Source organism: Blennius ocellaris, assembly GCF_963422515.1.
Source record: "Blennius ocellaris genome assembly, chromosome: 9".
In the NCBI taxonomy this organism is placed as follows: Eukaryota; Metazoa; Chordata; class Actinopteri; order Blenniiformes; family Blenniidae; genus Blennius; species Blennius ocellaris.
In genome coordinates, this window is record NC_137658.1 from 29,105,978 (window position 1) to 29,124,553 (window position 18,576).

The following is an 18,576-nucleotide window of genomic DNA, read 5'->3' on the forward strand; positions in this document are numbered from 1 at the left end:
ACAGGCATCTGGTGATTAAGATGATTATCTTACTGATCAGGAATTGTGAAAGACTAAACATTTCAAAGCATCAGAAATCCCCTCTTGAGAGCCCCCCCAATGCTTTGCCAAACTTGCGCTGTAAACATTTACACTGGCAGCTCTGCACTCCGGCCTTTTTTCATAAACTAATAAAATCCTTGATGAATGCAAACTGCTGCTCTGCTTTGAATCAATGATTTCCTCGGAGGTGTTTCTGGAGGCTCTGGGGTTCCTCCAGATAAACTTCCACTCGCAATTCACAAAATTAATGCATATAATATGAAGGTGGCATAGTGCTCGCATCTTCACTGCATTAATGCGACCCAGCAAATTATTCATGGATCTTCAACAGACACCTTTTGGTGTTGCCATAAAATCCTCCAGAGGGTCAATAACGTCAGATGACTGTTTCATTGGCCCATGCCAAGTAATACACAAAGCACAGTTTAGATGTCAATTTGGGAGATTATGACATGTATGTTAATGTACATGGCAGCTCTCGGCCCACCCTGGAATCAGGAGCAGATGTTTGGCTGCTTGAGTCGACATCAAACACTCAAAGTCCCAAACACAGCTTCTCCTGCCAAGAGCCCGAGGATGGAAACAATCCCAGAATCCACCTGAAGAGCGTTCAGACCATCAGCCTGACAAAGAGGCCACCGCTCGGCTCTTCTGATTTTTATGGCTGCGCCTGTGAGACTTGGTACCGTGCAGTATAAACACTACAAAGATAGCTAGTTGGTGGGCAGTGAAGGAAGAAAACTAATAGATTCATGGACTTTCTGCAGGAAATGGTTAAAGTCTATCTGATGGTTGCGTTTCATTAGATTACTGGGAAAAGTTGTTGGGCCCGGAATCCCTGCTCTCCTTCAAGCAGCTCTCCCCAAAAGAGAACAGGCTGCAAGAACAATGGGAAGGTAATAAGACAGCATTGGGGGAGGACAGCAACCTGAGGGCCACAAGCCCCGGGTCAGAAAAGCCCTGTCATTAGTCGAACCCGACCCGGACACAGGAGGTGTCCGGAATACAACTTGGTCAAACTGCCTCCCAACCAACTGGCCCCCACTTCTTCAACTGGTCTCCAAGCAGGGAGCACGTCTCTGCAGCAACGGGAGACCAAAGCCGTGTTTCCACCACACAAAAAGTTCAGGGGCGGAACGGAGCAGTACGGCAAAGCATAACCGGAGCCAAATCCAGTGTCCCTTTCCACTGCAGAAAGGAGGTTAAAAAGTAGGCGGGGTTTAGAGCTCCGCAGATTTGTGACGTTACAACAGTCGTCTCAGCCAGGCGGCAGATCAGGGGGTATAGCTGACCGTTTTAACCCTCTGGGGCCGATTGACGCTCTGCAGCGTCAAAATCACATGACCGTTTGAAAAGGCAGTAGTGTCACAGCACAGCGTCATCTGGTCCAGTGTTTCAATCCGTGTCGAAAGTGCAGATATAAAACTACAAGCTCGTTTTTAAATGATGTTGACCGCCCAAATAAAAGATATGAGGAAAACTGTGTCCGTGTTTTTCCGCGACGTTTTAGTGCGTCAGGTGCAGAAGACCGGTCAGGAGTGAAAGTGAAAGTAACTGAGCAGCAAAAAAAAACAACACTTGTAATGTGCCAGTATACCTTTCACTCATTGGTTGAGAAGAAGAGCCCATGTCCAATCAAAAGTTTCCATAGTGGGAGGTGTCATTTTGTTTAGTTCACCCGTGAAAAAGTAAACAGAGAGACGGAGACAGCGAGAGTGAGGTGAGATTTATATCAGAGAAAAAGCGACTATTATCATGATTTGACCATGTAGTGAGTGTGTAGTGAGTGTGTAGTGAGTGTGTAGTGAGTGTGTAGTGAGTGTGTAGTGAGTGTGTAGTGAGTGTGTAGTGAGGGTGTAGTGAGTGTGTAGTGAGTGTGTAGTGAGTGTGTAGTGAGTGTGTAGTGAGTGTGTAGTGAGTGTGTAGTGAGTGTGTAGTGAGTGTGTAGTGAGTGTGTAGTGAGTGTGTAGTGAGTGTGTAGTGAGTGTGTAGTGAGTGTGTAGTGAGTGTGTAGTGAGTGTGTAGTGAGGGTGTAGTTAGTGTGTAGTTAGTGTGTAGTGAGTGTGTAGTGAGTGAGATTAGAGTGTTTTTTAGTTTCAAGTGAACTCTTTTTTTTTTTCTATCAAAACAATGACGCCTTATGAACGTCAATCAGGCGCTCCGAATTTTTTTTTTCTTTGAAGGAGAAGAGCATCGAGTCTGACACTGAGTTTGAGAGTGATTCTGATGACAATATTGAAGACCTTAGCTTATTTTTGTTAGAGAGGAGACAGGTGTCCCCCAGACCAGGAGACGTGTCCCCCCCCCTGTCCCCATCATTCCAGCTCCACCACAACAGCCAAAGGCTAAAATGTAAAAATTGCCTGCAGGAGCACAAGAAAAGGAAAAACACTTCATGGAAATGCCATGTGTGATGTGTCCCTCTGTGTTGTGTTGTACAGTCTGTTTTTTTGAGTGGCACAAATCATTTGTCTTCACCTGACATTATATGTGTGACCTTTTGTAAATGGTTTTATAAAAACGCCTGAGGCAGTGCTTCTATTTCACTGTAAATATCTGTATATAATTGTTTTTTCAGTCCTGTTTTGATACATTTTAGTTAATTATAGTTTAGATTTACTTTACAAGTAAACAAAATGATTCGTTAACCATGTCTGTGACTTTTATAGTCAATAAATCTATGTTTTTACCACCCGAATTTGTAATTTTATGGTGTTTTTAGATCCACTGTTTTAATACAGTATGCCAAAGTGATGAAAATACTTCAGAAATGCATTTATGAGGTTGTCCTGAACAAAATGACACCAAAAAAGACAAGGTTTAAGAATTTTATATCTGAGATATAAAGGAAAAATCAATTGTAGTGAAAAACGGCACAAAATGCTTCAGGCCCCAGAGGGTTAAGGCGTAAGTAACCCAAACATGGAAAATTAATAAAGTGAACTTATAGAGCGTTGATCAGTTATACAAATCACTGATTATTAGATTTGTTATAATCCCGCCCCCCGTTTTTTTTTTCAGTTCCTCATAGAACAGCATGCTATCTAGTTTATGTGACATATATATATATAGTTTTAAGAAATTATCTGTCATCTAGAATCTATTTATCCCATGTTGTGTTCTGTTTCATCCATCATAAAGAACAAACCTGTCTGGCCAGAAAATGACATGGCAACAGGTTCAAACAAGATAGAAAAATATTTTGCGGTCTGGTAAGTGATTTTATTGTAGCCTTAATAGCAATTATCAAATAAAGTGATAGATTAGTGTTTAGCTGACTTTTTATTATTATTATTTTAAAATATTTCAGCAGTTAAAAAAAAAGCCCACTGTAAGAGCACAGGACCTGACCCCAGCATCGCGTTTGAACAGGAAGCTTGGTGTCCGCGCTGCCATTTGCGATGCCCTCCACGGACCTGCAGAAAGACCAGGCCATGCCCACGCTCCTACACAGCTGCAAACCTGAAGCCCAGCTCACAGACGGTGCTGTACCACACAGCGCAACGAAACCATAAGAGAGCTTTTGTCTGGGCAGCGCTGCTCCATTAGCCTGAAGCTAACCTGCAATTGTGTTCCATGTGCCGCTGATAAGCATCTGTTGTGTACGCGCGTTTACACTCATCATCGCAAGGTCAGGACTCGGGTTTTCCACCTCAGAACTGTCCTGGGACAGTCCCGGGAGTTCCAGTGAGCCTCCAGCCCACTGGATCTCTGTGTGGAGAATTGAGTCACGGAACCGAGCCTCGCCAGAACTTTCTTCCTCTTTTCCTCATCTCTCTCTCTGTCTCCTTCATAAACCCCATGCTCGCGTGCACCCCACACGTATCCCGCCGCCACTAGTGTTAACTGATGAAGATAAGCTCTCCACATAGCCACATTTAGCATCCGAACCGCTAAAGCCCCATTTCCACCGCACAAAAAGTGCCGGGCCAGCCAGACCGGTCTAAACCGCTCCGGTTCGCGTGTCACCATAGGAATGCGGTCTGAACCGCTCCAGACCGCTCCAAAGGCGACCGCTTTTCCGCTCCCCTTCCATTGGGGTACCAGGACCATGGAACGGGTCTGAGGTTGAGCTGCTGTCTGCTGATTGGTCAGTGATTTACTACACACCCTCAATATGTTAATGTATCGGCTGAATCCTCTGCTGTCAGTGTGGTCAGCTTTGCACTGGTTGTTTTTATTTTCATTTTCTTTTCTTTGCTGCTCAACTTTAGTGTTTGTGGTGAAAGAGCGACTTGAGGCAGGGGGAGACCGGGGGGAGGGACTTTGCATCGCGTTGGAGTTTTCTGTTAGCAGCATAGCGCTTGCCGTGGCGTGGATGCGCGTCCGGGACACGGGAGTCTGGAGCTTTCGGCTCCGGGAAGCGGAGCTGCCCGAGCGCGATCAGTGTTCTGTTCACCGCGGTCAGTGGCGCTATATCGTGGGGACGGACTGCGGCAGCGATGAAGAGGAGCTCGGAGCTCGGCACCTCCGTGTTCCGGCGCTGAGCTGCCGGACCGCGATCAGCGCCGAAGTGGAGAACCTCCTGTGTTTGAGCAGAAAGCTCCAGACTCCCGTGTCTGCGCCTCAGCCAACCGGGGGGAACGCTCTCTCAGAACAAGGAAGTTGCGGCTGCAGCCCTGCCGCTGCAAAAAATAACCACTGCAAAAAATAACAGGGTTTTTTTGCCGCTGCAAAAAATAAGTTAACTAAACAACAATGCAAAGTAGAGGATGTAAACAACAACAGAGGATTCATAAGATCTCGATCTGACGACTTTCTTTTCTGTTGTAACGTCACATATCTGCGGAGCTCTTAAGCCCCTCCCACTTTTTAAGCTCCTCTCTGCCGTGGAAACGGGTACCGGAGCCGATCTCCGGCTTCGCTTTGCCGTATCGCTCCGTACCACTCCGCTCCGTGAAAACGGGGCTTAACTTGTGCCGCCGTGATATATCCGTATAGTCACCGGAGCTTGACTGCATGTCTCAACATCCAGTTAAACTCTGGCGTTACAGTAATGATTCTCCCCGGTGAGACCTCTTGCTCTGAGCGTGCCCCGCGATTGCGCGACGGACATCTTGTTTATGTGGTTGCTGAGCAACCGCCATGTCTCCAGAAAGAGTGAGTCAAACGCCTCTCGTGGCTGCGTGGGTCATCACAATCTCTCTTTACGCCGACCTGGTGGTCGCATTGAGTCACTGCACTCTCCCGCCGTGCGCCCCTAGTGGTCGTCACGGTCATTGCCCCGAACCAGACGCCTGCCTCCCTCTGGCGTCCGTTCGAGATCATTACACTCACTCACACTGACTCTCCAAGGATCACCGCCACCTGGTGGACACTTGTGTTCATTACACCCCCACTCAGACTCCCACACTCAGACTCCCCCACACACATACACACACACACACACACACACACACACACACACACACACACTCTTTGTACATAGTGCTTGCTGTTTAGTAGATTAGATCTCCGTGTTAGATGACGTTTGTTACGATTGTGTTGATTTCTGACATTTCCGAATTATTTATCAATTAATAAATGTTTTGGTGATAAAGGCCTATTAGCCTAATTGATCGATTCCTGGTAATTATTGTGTATCTATTGTAGACAATTCACTCGTTTGAAACAGTTTAGCTGGTGGTGCCCCAATTCCATTATTATTTGATAAATAACAAAGTTATTCAAACTAATAATTTTTCATTAATAAATTATTTTTGATAATTTATTCACTTTAAGTAATTACTCAATTACTTTAGTTGTTAATGAGTAAATGACCGCTTACTTCCATTAATAATTTAAATTTTTCATAAATTACTTCCAGTGATTTATTACTTTCAGTAATATATTATTTACAGTAATTTTACCGCTAATAACCAACCATAAATCCCAACACTGACAACCAGAGTTCGACTGTTTCAAACAGGCACCAGGATTCATAAGAAGCCTTACAAATGTCTATATTTCTGTATGTGTGCACAAACTGAATACAGTATGTATTAACTGTGTTTGTATGGCTGTGAGTCAGGGTGACAAACATCAGGCTGTGGGCCAAAAAGTTTTGAAAGGCCATGAAAGCTATCAAAGGAGCCTCAAAGAATTGCCGTCAGGGTGAGTTTGTAAAAACACCCATAATGCAACAGCTATAGAAAAAGTTTCTTTGTACAAGAAGAAATCAGTAATTTTTCCTTTTTAATTTAACCTTTATTTAACTAGGGAAAAAACATTGAGCTCAAGATCTCTTTTTGCTTTATGTTGAGATTGTAGGAATTTTTACGAAGTAATTGTTTGGTTTTTGTGAAAATAAATACATTTCCATTACAGATACTGTACATCAAAACAAATAAAAACGTTAAATTTAAAGGTTATTATGTCAATGTTTTAGTGGTTTGGCCCACTCGAGAAGAGATTTTTTTTTGCAGCATTTGGCCTCTGACTAAAATGTGTTAACACCCCTGGTAAAAGTGAAACAATAAGTCAAAGAAACGTGCAAAAATGTATTTATTGATGGATAGATCCAACTCTTCTGAGTGCCTATAGTTATCCCTTTCTTCCCATTTATTTTACACAATGATCATTAAAAACAGTGTGTTCACTTCTGTTTTACATGTTTATATTATCAGAACCATTGTTAAACCATAAGTAGATAGAGGTGACACATTTTAGTGAAAATTTGAAATGAAATAGGTTTGTTTTCATTTTAGTATAAGATTGTCATTTCCACTTTAAAAAGTCATAAAAATATCTTGAAATCGCGTTCGGGAAAAGTTCCCAATCTTACAGTGACAATAAAAGGTTGTAAAGCTGCAGTTTAGAATTTAAAAAGCAGAAATTCTCTGTTTAGTTGGTGCATTAAACGCATTCATCCATCAGTCTGTGATCATCTGTCAATGCAAACGTCTTAAAGGCAGTAAACTTCTGATCAATACAACAGAATTCTGAAGCCTAAACACACACAGGACGATGCAGAATAAGTACATGTATGACACTGTTTCTTGATTTTCAAATGTTGCTTGCAAAGCATCAAATGTTCCAGAGCTCTGGAGGTTCACAGCAACGTGTTCGTTCAACTAGGAGCGACGCAGCGAAGAGTTCCATGAAGAAGAAGCAGGCCGATTAGCAGGACAGAGGACTCACCTTTGAAGTTGGGCCTTATTCTGGGATCATAGGTGATCAGTAACCTGTTCAAGATGTTACTGGTTGAATTTGCAGGAACTCGTGCCAAATCCTCAGATGACAGCTGTCTGCAAACAGAGACGGGGAGAATTTTAAGGACAATTGCATTTGCCGCTCGGATTCCTGGCAGAGGAGCCGTACGTTTTCCCTCCCATGTTGCTCTTGCCATAACTTGACAGAACAACTGATGTGGGATTGAATTAGCTCTCCAGCTTGGGACCACTCAAGCAGTGTTAGCATAGCGCGAACTGATTTCACTCGCGAACATCCCCAGATCAGACGGGAAATCTCCCAGAGTCAACAAACCTGGCGGATGATGGGTTTTTCCCCCCCGAAAAAAAACACATTTGAAAAAGAAGAGGAATTAGTTCGTCATTTTTGGATTCGCTGCCCGCTTCCGGTCCGGTGTCTCCTGGCTTTCTGATTGGCTACGCGTCACAGTCAAGCGGCTCGTTGGCTCTTCCCCGCGGAGGACACCACACACGGTGGGAACTCAGGCCAAAACAATCCAACGTGTTTAACATCCCCGATCTCAGATCGCTGCCATCCCGACATCCTTCAGAGCAGACGAGAGCATCTGAACACACCACACACTGCAGAAATATCTGATAAGATTATCTTATGATGAGCTGAGCGTCCTTAAGACCTAACACACATGCACGCACACGCGCGCACACACACACACACACACTTTGTACATAGTGTTTGCTGTTTAGTAGATTAGATGTCCGTGTTAGATGACGTCTGCTACTTAATTGTGTTGATTTATGATATGATTTATGAACTATTTATGAATAATACATTTTTGTAATAAACACCTGTTAGCTGAATTGATCAATTCCTGGTAATTATTGTGTATTTATTGTTGACAATTCACTGGTTTGTAGCAATCTGTCCTCGAATCTCACACCTTCTCTTATATTTAAGATTGTTATATTTTACTCAGGAACATTAAATAACATAAGTCAGTGTTTTTCAACCTTTTTGAGCCAAGGCACACTTTTTTGTTTGGAAAAATCTGGAGGCCCACCACCACCTGAAAATGTTAAAATGTGAAACTCTGTAGCCTCTATTAACAATATAAAGTCTTTCTCATCAAAGTTTTATCAACAGGAATCAAATAAATACAGAAAAAAAGTATTTCCCAATATAATTTTTTTTATTTTGACTCCCTCAGTGTGAAACCTGGACCTGATGGATGAAGAGCTGAGATCCTGGTTTTCTAAAACTTCTCCATCACTGTCACTGACACAGTACTTTGATACAAGATGGTAGCAGGAGGTGGAGATGAACCACACTGACGTCTGTCACTTTACATTTCACCGGCAAAGTTCTGTGCTGCCCTCTAGTGGTGAAGAGTATTTATACATGATTACTCTTCAACACACTGCTCTCACAGCTGACAGCGGCTGTGAGAGCAAAGGATTTTTAGAAAAAAAGGTGAAATTGGATAATTTCCCACACCTGACTAGATCTCGCGGAACACCAGTGTGCCGCGGCACAGTGGTTGAAAAACAGCGACTTAAATAACCCTTTTCACAAACGAGACTGATATTTTGATATTGGCCATTTCCAGTTTCGCTGGTGGTGCCCCAATTTAATTATTAATTTATAAATAACCAATTTATTCAAATTAAAACATTTTCATTAACAAATGATTTTTTATAATTTATTAACTTTTAAGTAATTACTCAATTACTTTAGGAGTTGTTGGTGGAAATGACCATTTACTTCGATTGATAATTAAAATTTTTCATAAATTACATCCATTGATTTATTACTTTCACTGATCTATTAATTACAGCAATTTTAACGCTAACAACCAACCATAAATCCCAACAGTACCGTATTTCCTGGACTATATGTTTTTTGTTATCTACCTGATCAGAAAGTTTGTATTAAGAAGCAACTTTTGTCTCTAAATATGCCAACTGGGACCACTAGATGTCACTGTAGGTCAACAGAAAGCTGCTACAGTACCACAGAAAAACACAAGATACTACTGCATTTAACTTACAACTGTGAGAAAAATGGCACCATAATGAAAAAGATTCACAGTGAAATTGAATGCATGAAATATAAAGGAGCATTGAAACAATGTTCTCAAGTGAAAATGCAGAACTTCCCTTGTGTTTTGTGTGTCCGTTTGCACAACAATGGTGCTCGAGCCACTGAAAACACAACTTGCCAAAAACTGACCAACCGTGGAAATGAGAAACAGCAACTATTCTGAAACACTGCTACTGTGCATGCCATAGTAGATCGTTCTTCTGCACATGCTCAGCAGATGGACAATAAGAATGTTTCCTCTGTGGTGTCATGACTCCCAGTCCATATTCTCCTGCGACTTGGGAGTTTTATTCTGACAGTCACCATAGCAACAATCCAACTTGGTCGTCTTCTACTAGAATGTGTGTGGCACTGGAGAAAAGAAACTGTTACTGTGATAAAGGGGGGAAAAGAAGCTAATCATGGGCTGAAAGCTGAAGGATCTGGTACAGCTAGACGGGGATGATCAACACATGTAGACATTTAAAAATAGCTCCAACAAGAGTGCAACTTTTCTGTTTTTGTTCTCATTGTTATTATCGGGTGCTTCATAGTCCAGACAATACAGTGGAAGATTTGATTCATCTTAATGCTATCAAATGCATCAGCATTGTAATTGAATGTGGTGTACACACTATACTGTGTGTAGTTAATTCAGTACAATTTAAAGCATGTAGGAGCGCTCGAGTACAAGCTATCAGTCGTCTGTCTCATCCATCTTCTAAAACTGCTTCATCCAGAGTTATGGGTGTCGACTGTGTGAGCGCAGCAGTCAGGTCCACGCACGCACGCACGCACGCACGCACGCACGCACGCACGCACGCACGCACGCACGCACACTCTAGAGCGACTAATTATTTCAAACGCATGAGTTTGGACTTTGTGAGAGTGAACAGAGAAAACTCCATGTAGCTCCGGTCCGGGATTCAAACCGGGGTTCCTCTAACTCGTCAAACAAGAGTGTTAACCGCTTCACTATGTGGGCCTGTACAAGAGCATCGAGATTGTTGTACGACTTTTGAGTTTTCAGTGTAAACTAATCATGTTAAAGTCCAAAATGTAGATAATTCAAACATGAGATGGAACTACGTTGCTCATAACAAAACAAATCTCACAATTTGTTTATTTGCTCAGAAAGCCGTAGTCATGTTTTTATTCCTGTGTGAAGTCATGTCGTGTTGATGGCAATGTGCATAAATGACCTGTCTAGATAAGCAATGCCTTTCCTTTTATTCGGATCAACAACCAAATTTGACGCCAAGCCGTCATGCCAGAACAGAAAACTGTCTGTGTGCTGATAACGAAAACAACACCGTCACATAAAGTGGCGACTATGAAAGATTTTCTGAGTCAGACTAATGAAACAACAATGGGACAGAGAGAGGGGGAAGGGGGAGACTGAGATCTAAGTGAAGGAGAAACAGAAAGCCTCCTCCAGGGTGGCAACGGATTCTCCTGCCAGAGTTTCTCCTCCCCAAAGCTCTTTACATCTCATTATGTAACCCTGCTCGTGCACCGAGGATGAGCTCAGTGCTCTGCAGAAATGCTTTTGCACCGTGTATATGCTCTGCGGTTGCCCTGATCAAAGTGAAACACGCAGTTCCCGTCCTCTAAACCTTTTGCTCTCCCTTTCTTCTCTCTCTCTCCGAACAGACCGTTTTGACAAACCCCAGGCACAAAGAGCTCTACTGGATCCCAATGGCTTCCCTCATTCACAAAGACATCTGCAGTGTTAAACATCAAATATGTCATACAACTTACACGTGCCAATACTGGGTCTACATCAAACGCTCAAACCCCCCCCCCACCCCCCCTCCATGTGTGGCCATTTGTTACCATTTAAGGACGTGGAGGTTGTAACTTCACAATGCAGACACCGAACGCTCCAATGGCCCGTCGGAACGAATCCACCAAACAATGTGTATACAGTACTCCCCTCTGTAGGTTAACCATGTCTTTATAATGTTTCACTTTGTTTTACATGTTTTCAGGATCCCGAAACGTTTGACAGTTCTGGGACTCAGTCCTGGAAAGAAACCCCGGATTGTACATTTGAACCTTTTGAGATCGGTTCAAATGTAAATGCAGGTTAAAGTCGATCCTATTAACAGAATGCTCAGCTGCCAGTATTACGATATGTCACAGAGAACTTAAACTACACATAAAAGGTTTTGTTAGTTTAATTTGAATTAGAGTAATACTTATTAGAACAGCTCAATAATGTCTTTAAGAGTCCGCAAAATGACAAAACAAAATGTCTTAATTTCAGAGTGTTCTTGGTTTGAGCCTGTGTGTCTCTGTAGAGCTGCATGTTCTACCTGTGCATGCAGAGATTTTCATATCATCCAGCAGTTCAACTCCTCCGCCTGGTCTGGTCGGTCCAGAAACCTTGTATTCAAAGTTTCTGGCTCCTCCTTGATTTCCCTCCATTTGAATATTGGATCCTAGGAGCTGCATTCAGAATCTGCTGTGTCTGTGTGAGTGAGACTGGCTCCGCCCACACAAGCCCATCTTGGGAAGAGGAGGAAACTTCCTTTCGTGGTGCCATGTGCCAGAGCAGAGCTGCTGATTGTGGAAGGAGTAAAAGGGAGGAGCCTACCTTGATTGTGATTGGCTAAACCCCCGATGACACTATATAGGGTTTGATTTCTGATTGGCTGGTTGGAGCAACACACTTTTAAAAAACTGTACTCAACAAGCCAGGGAGAGAGAGGACACACTTTCTTCACTTCTGGGGCGTCTTTCCAGGTATGGGGAAGATTAGTTTGTCTGTCAGAAAACGAGTATAAAGTCAATTTAGCATAATATGACCCTTTAAGACATGGTTATGTTATGAACTGGCAACCTGTCAAGCATGTACATAGAACCGAATGGCTCCACCTTCCAGAAACTTTCATGTTCATTCAGGTATGTAAGGTGGATGGATCTGAATACACGTCAGGACAAAAAAACATGATTACTCGTGTATGTGTGCAGACTGCAAAAAAATATACAAATAAACAAAAAAAAATGCCAACGATCTTCCTGATGTAACCCTCCAATAACAATCAGAACAAAGTTTCTCCCCTGGTGTCATGACTCCCAGTCCATATTCTCCTGAACTTGGTACTTTTATTTTGATAATCACCGTAATAAAAATCCAACTTGGTAGTTTTATCTTGACAGTCACCGTAATAACAATACAACTCTAGTTTTACTTTGACAGTCACCGTAAAAACAATCCAGCTTGGCGGTCTGTCCACTAGAATGTCCGTGTCTCCCAGTGTTAATGTTTAGAGCTCATTGTTCTCTGCTACGTGTGTGTTTAGAAACTTTATTTATATAGCACCTTTTATAGCACCATAAAATCACAAGGTGCTTCACAGAGGCATAATAATAATAAAAATAGTACGGACAACAATAAAATAGCACGGTCACAATAAAATAGTACGGACACAGTAAAATAGTAGGGTCACAATAAAATAGTACGGACGGAATAAAGATCAAACCAATCACAGCCATGTTAACTAAAAGCTTGTCTGAACAGTCATGTTTCCAGCTGCTTCTTAAAAGAGTCAACAGAGTCGGCTACACGCAGCGACAAAGGAAGGTCGTTCCACAATCGAGGAGCAACAGCTTTAAAGGCCAAGTCTCCTCTGGATTTAAAGTGGGTCCGTGGAACAGTGAGGAGGTTCTGGCCCGAGAACCTAAGGGAGCGACCGGGGGAGTACCAGGGGCACAACAAGTCAGACACATATTTAGGTGCCTGACCTTGCAACGCTCTAAAAGTCAGAACTAAAATCTTGAAATCGATTCGAAATTTGATGGGGAGCCGGTGCAGAGAATATAAAATAGGAGTGATGTGAGGCCGTCTGCTAGATCCTGTTAAAAGCCGCGCTGCAGCATTTTGGACCATTTGAAAACGGTTCAAAGCAGATTTGTTAAAACAAGTAAAAAGGGAGTTACAATAATCTAAACGAGACGAAATAAAAGCATGAATTACCATTTCAAGATCAGTGTTGGATCAAATTGGCCTTAGCTTGGCGATGTTCCTCAAATGGAAAAAACAGTTTTTGACCAGACGTCTTGAATGGCTGTTGAGGGACAGAGACTGGTCAAACCAAACGCCAAGGTTTCTAATGCTCGACTGAACCGAGGAGCCCAGAGAACCAAGGTGGTTGGCAATCAAAGGGATTTTTTGCTCTGGAGCAATAATCAAAGTCTCAGTCTTTTAGGATTGAGCTGAAGGCAGTTTTCACAGAGCCACAACTTAACAGATGAAAGACAATCCATCAACTCTGACAGTCTGTGCATCTCTGACTCCTTAAATGAAAAATACAGTTGAATATCATCAGCATAGAGATGATAAGAGACATTTTTAAAACTGCTGATGATTTTCCCAAGAGGGCTGATGTACAACAAAAACAAAATAGGCCCCCAGAACGGAACCCTGAGGAACACCATGCAGTAAAGGAGTAGGTTCCGACATAATGTTATTTATACACACAGTGAAAGTTCTATCAGTCAAATAGGACGACAACCATTTCAGGACAGTCCCAGATATACCAAAGTCAGTGTGGAGTCTCTGTAGCAACACTTTATGATCTACAGGATCAAAAGCTGCAGACAGATCAAGCAGGACCAAAACTGAAAACTGACCAGAGTCAGCAGCCATTCGGATGTCACTTAACACTTTTAGTAAGGCAGTCTCAGTCGAGTGCATCTTGCGAAAGCCCGATTGAAATTTGTCAAACATTTCGTTGTTCTGAAGAAAAGCAGTCAATTGTTCGACCACCACCTTTTCCACAACTTTGGAGATAAAGGGCAATTTCGATATAGGCCTGTAATTGCCAGGCTCCGTAGGGTCCAAGTTGGGCTTTTTTAGGATAGGACTAATTGCTGCCTGTTTAAAAAAGTTTGGAACAGACCCAGACACCAGAGACACATTGATCAGTTCAACAACATGAGGGGCAACAATGTCAATGACCTTATAAAACAAGGTTGTGGGAATAACATCAAAAGGGCAGGAAGAGGGTTTCATTCTTGTCAGGAACATCATAACATCCTCTAATGTCACAGTAGAAAACACAGAGCAAGAGCAAGCAGGAGGAATAATTACATTAGTGATGTTCACATCAGGTGGTTTCACATTTGCCCTGATCTCGTCCACTTTGCTTATAAAGTATTTCAAAAACGTGTTCCAGTCAACGGTAGAGAAGACAGGCACCAATGGAGTTGAAGGCCAAACGATTTTATTGAATAGTATCAAAGACAACCTTCGGGTTTCTCTTATTCCTGTTCACCAGATTTGCAAAGTAAGTAGATCTTGCCCGTTTTATCATTTCATTTAGAGATACAATCAACTCCATGACAGCCAAAATGTCCAACTTCAAATGTTTCATTGCTTCAGTCTAGAGCGGCACAGTGGTGTCGTGGTTAGTATTTGCACCTCAAAGCAAAAAGCAAAGATCCTTCTAAACTGGGGCCTTTATGCACATTATTTCTCTGCATGCATGTTTTTTTTTCTTTCAATTTTTCCAACTTTTGACTTCAATCAAAGACTTGTTCAGGTATTTGTTCGGGTATTGTAAGTAAATGTGAGTATTTGTTGTTTCTTTTAGTCAAAGAACCTTATTGTAATAAGCTCACTGTCATCGTTGAACCAACTTCATTCATAACTTTACAAAATGATACAACTGTCATGGGTTCTAGATTATTATTGACAGGTTCAGGGGAACTCTTCTACTTCAACCTGTTCCCTCACTGTTACATGTTGTCCTTTATACACAATGTTGTGTATTTGATACTTACGATGGACAGTAAACCTGCTTCCCTTTCTTCTTGCCCTTCTTTGTCCCTTTCTCTTTGGCCGAGCCTCCGTCCACACACAGGTAGAGGAGCAGGAGGAAGACAGCAATCTTCTTCATTCTGCTGTGAGTCGAGCCTGTGGAGCAAAAAAAACACTTAAGATTTAAAGAAAAGAACTGATGTTACCGAGACTCCACGGTGTGAAACATTAAAGGCCCAGCCATTGTCTTTTCCAAGCTTCCATTTACACAAGACACAAGATGGTTAATTAAGCTTTGCCCGTGCTGCGAGGAGAACACTTGGGAGTACTTTATCCATTTCCTGAACTCTACAGCTTTGACCTGTACTTTACTCCGTGTAACGTATTACCAATCTACTTTCAATGCATGTCACATACAGTCTGAAGTATAAATGAATCAATCTGACAAGGTTTAATAAAGTGGAGCAGGTTCAAGCATCAATTCAATCACAGGAATAATGCACCTGAACAACGACGGCCATTCAGCACTTACAGGCTAAATGTGACCTTTAAAGGAGGACAAAAATAAACATTTCTTCAAATGTCCTTGGCCGTCGTCTCCAAGCAGCATGAAAAAAAGCCTTAATAAGGCTGTTTTCGGCTCGCTGGTGTCGACTCCCTTCATAATGTTGATATTGTTACCTCGGGTTTGATTTACAATGGCTGTTCAGTTATTTGTTCAATCATTCATCAGAACATAATACTACATAGTGGGCTGGTGTGGGATCGTACAGCCTCGTGTATACATATACAGACAGCACCGTTTTGCATTTTCTGATGGGGGCCATTAATCAGGAAGCAGCCGTGGTACCTGTGTGATTAATTTCCCCTCCAGGAATGTGGAATCCTTGCATTGCAGCGGACCAGCAGCAGACTGAGCCCGACTCCCTGCCAGCAGGCCGCTATACTAACTCATGCAGTTTATTGTCTAGACACACACACACACACACACACACACGTTGATCATCTCCTCCACACCTCACTTTGGTACCTTTTGTCCCTTTTCTCTTTGTGTCTTCATGCAAACATGTCCCCCCGAAGTGAGTCAACATTGTTTTATTGATCTGGAAGTTTTGCCGAGATGTCCGAGTCACGCAGTGTTCAGCTGGCCAACGCATACTGATCAGATGGTGACAGCTGGAGCAGTGTCAACAGTTTGACTTGGCAACAAAGCAAAAGTTCTGAGAAATTCTCAATGATGTGTCTCCTCGGGCCTTTCCTCTGATAACACTGTTTCCCCGACAAGTAAAGAAGAATTACGAATGCACTGTCACCCTTAAATGAACGTATTCACAGAATAACACTCATTTAAGTTGCCATCACCTTGAGAAAACTGTGCATATTCAATGTTTTTGTCTCTTCTGAACCACTGTGACTGCATTTTTTTCATAATTATCACATTTCTGAATATTTCCAGAACCATAAACTTACTTTTCACAGTGTGAATTTGTGGAGAGAACATTATAATGTAGACATGACTCCCTACTTTAACCATCAAATGAAGGTTTATGTCTTATTTTGGTTTGTAGCCTCAAAAGTAACATTTTCTTTTTAGGTTTCTGACTTTCCATCCATCTTCTATCCTGCTTCATTCAACTTAGGCTTGATGGTTTTAGGAAGCCGATTACAGCGGACTGCAGGAAAGACAGAAAACTCCATCAGTTCATCACAGCACACACAAAAAACCTCTCAAACACACCGTGAGAGTAAACACACACAAGACTCTCACACAGAAAGATTGTTTAGACTGTGTGACTTGATTGATTGTTCTGCTCTCATATGAACTGAACCTAAATGTAGGCATAATAACAAAACAAAACAATGATCAGCACATCATGAACTCGGATGTGAAGTAAAAACAGACTGTGGCCATGACTCCACCTTGCCGCTGTCTGAGTAAACTCTGGCAGAACTGAAGACGACCGTCCTCGCTGTGTTTCTACTCCCGGCGATGTTCGAGCTGTGGAGGGTTCGCCATCAGCTGCATGGAAGTGACTCGAGAACCCTTTACATGGTCCCCCCCCAGGATCTGCAGGTCAAGAGTAACATGGCCCCTACCAGTGTCGCAGGTTTAGATCATTGACAAAAACATCTCATTGAGTAAAGGAAGAATTTTCATAAATTATGCTTTCCATACGTTGCCTCAGAATACGTTGAATATTGGAGTCTGGGCCTGAGGTCCTCTCTGTCTTCTAAAGGTCCTCCACGGTATAAAATTGTGAATTTGAGGCTATTTGGTAACTCTAGATTGTTCCGTTTCTGTGTGTGAGGAACTGTGGCGTTGTCAGGATGAACCTGCCTTCAATCAGTTACCTGGGATCTCCTTTTGTTCTGGAGCTGCAGAAAGCAGAGGGATTATGAATGCACATTATTTAATGTATTCATGAAGAGGTATGAATCCTGGTAATTGGAGGAAGGGCGCCCTCCTCTATGATATAGAGTATTTTATTACTGGACACAATTGATTCTGAGTAATGTTACTGCACGTTGGAATCATTTGTAAAGAAATCTTTAACCGAAAACGAATTTGTGATTATTATTTTTATTTCCCACAGCTCCATAAATATAACCTATTATACACATCCGGTGTAAGCGTTCAGAAAATAACCAGACAATCTGTTGTTAATGTCAACCAGCTAAGGGCATTAACCATTCAACGGCCGACCCCCCCCCCTACCCCACCCCCCAGAAAAATAAATTATAGTACCCAAAACAAATAGATTTACAGACACAACCTGTGGCTGCTCCTCCTAACAAGAGGAAAGAAAGTAGGACTTCACAGCCTGAGAGCAGCAGAGGGGCTCCGCTGACAACAACACGACCACCATGACGAGGGGATGCAGGATGCAGGAGGAAGGAGGCAGGAGGCAGGAGGCAGGAGGACATGCCAGCACACAGGAGCGCGTCACGCGTCCAACATGGGAAACGTACAAGTGTCTTCTCATAAATCACTGTCACACTCACCGTTTGGCTTGGTCCCCTGTCAGTTCCTGAGGAAAGAAAGCGCTTGATCCAGGAAAGCTGAGTGCATGGACTGGTTAGGAGCGCTTTCTGGACCAGCCGCTGTCTTTCTTTTCCATCCTGCTCTCCGCGCGCTCTTCTCCGAATCTATTTGTTCAATGGTTTCCCAATGGTTTCCCACATTTACAAGAGAGAGAGAGAGAGAGAGAGAGAGAGAGAGAAAGTTACATCTCGGCAAATTGCCAGTTTTCTTTGTCCTCCCTCCCTCTTGTTGTTGTTTGGAGTGTGTGTGTGTCTATGGCTGCTGCCCTTTCGCCTCCGCTCGGGATGCCCAAGATGGAGGCTCGCGTGTACCTGTCATGCAACATGCGCAGTAGCGGCTGCTCGAAGCCCGCAGCCGGAGCGCGTCTCTCTCGTCAACACCACGGACAGCCGCTCCCCGCCGCCGCCGCGACGTGACGTGACGTGACGCTCCTGTGCACGTGACGAGGGCAAATGAATCACAATGTATGGCAACGTGTGTGAGCGGCAGATGGACGTAAACGCCTCGCGGAGCAGAC

General features: G+C 43.0%; 1 protein-coding gene across 1 annotated transcript in view; it reads right to left on the bottom strand.

The window, feature by feature from the left end:
* glrbb (glycine receptor, beta b) overlaps positions 1-18,187 on the bottom strand; it is a 92,604-nt gene extending 74,417 nt beyond the window's left edge. Inside the window, exons 1-3 of the mRNA XM_080502332.1 lie at positions 18,020-18,187; positions 15,040-15,172; positions 7,162-7,268 (exon numbers count right to left, since the gene is read on the bottom strand). Of these exons, the coding sequence (XP_080358458.1) occupies positions 7,162-7,268; positions 15,040-15,155 (223 nt within the window). The 5' untranslated portion in view covers positions 15,156-15,172; positions 18,020-18,187. The remainder of the gene's footprint in view (positions 1-7,161; positions 7,269-15,039; positions 15,173-18,019) is intronic.
* Between the last annotated feature and the right edge of the window lie 389 nt (positions 18,188-18,576).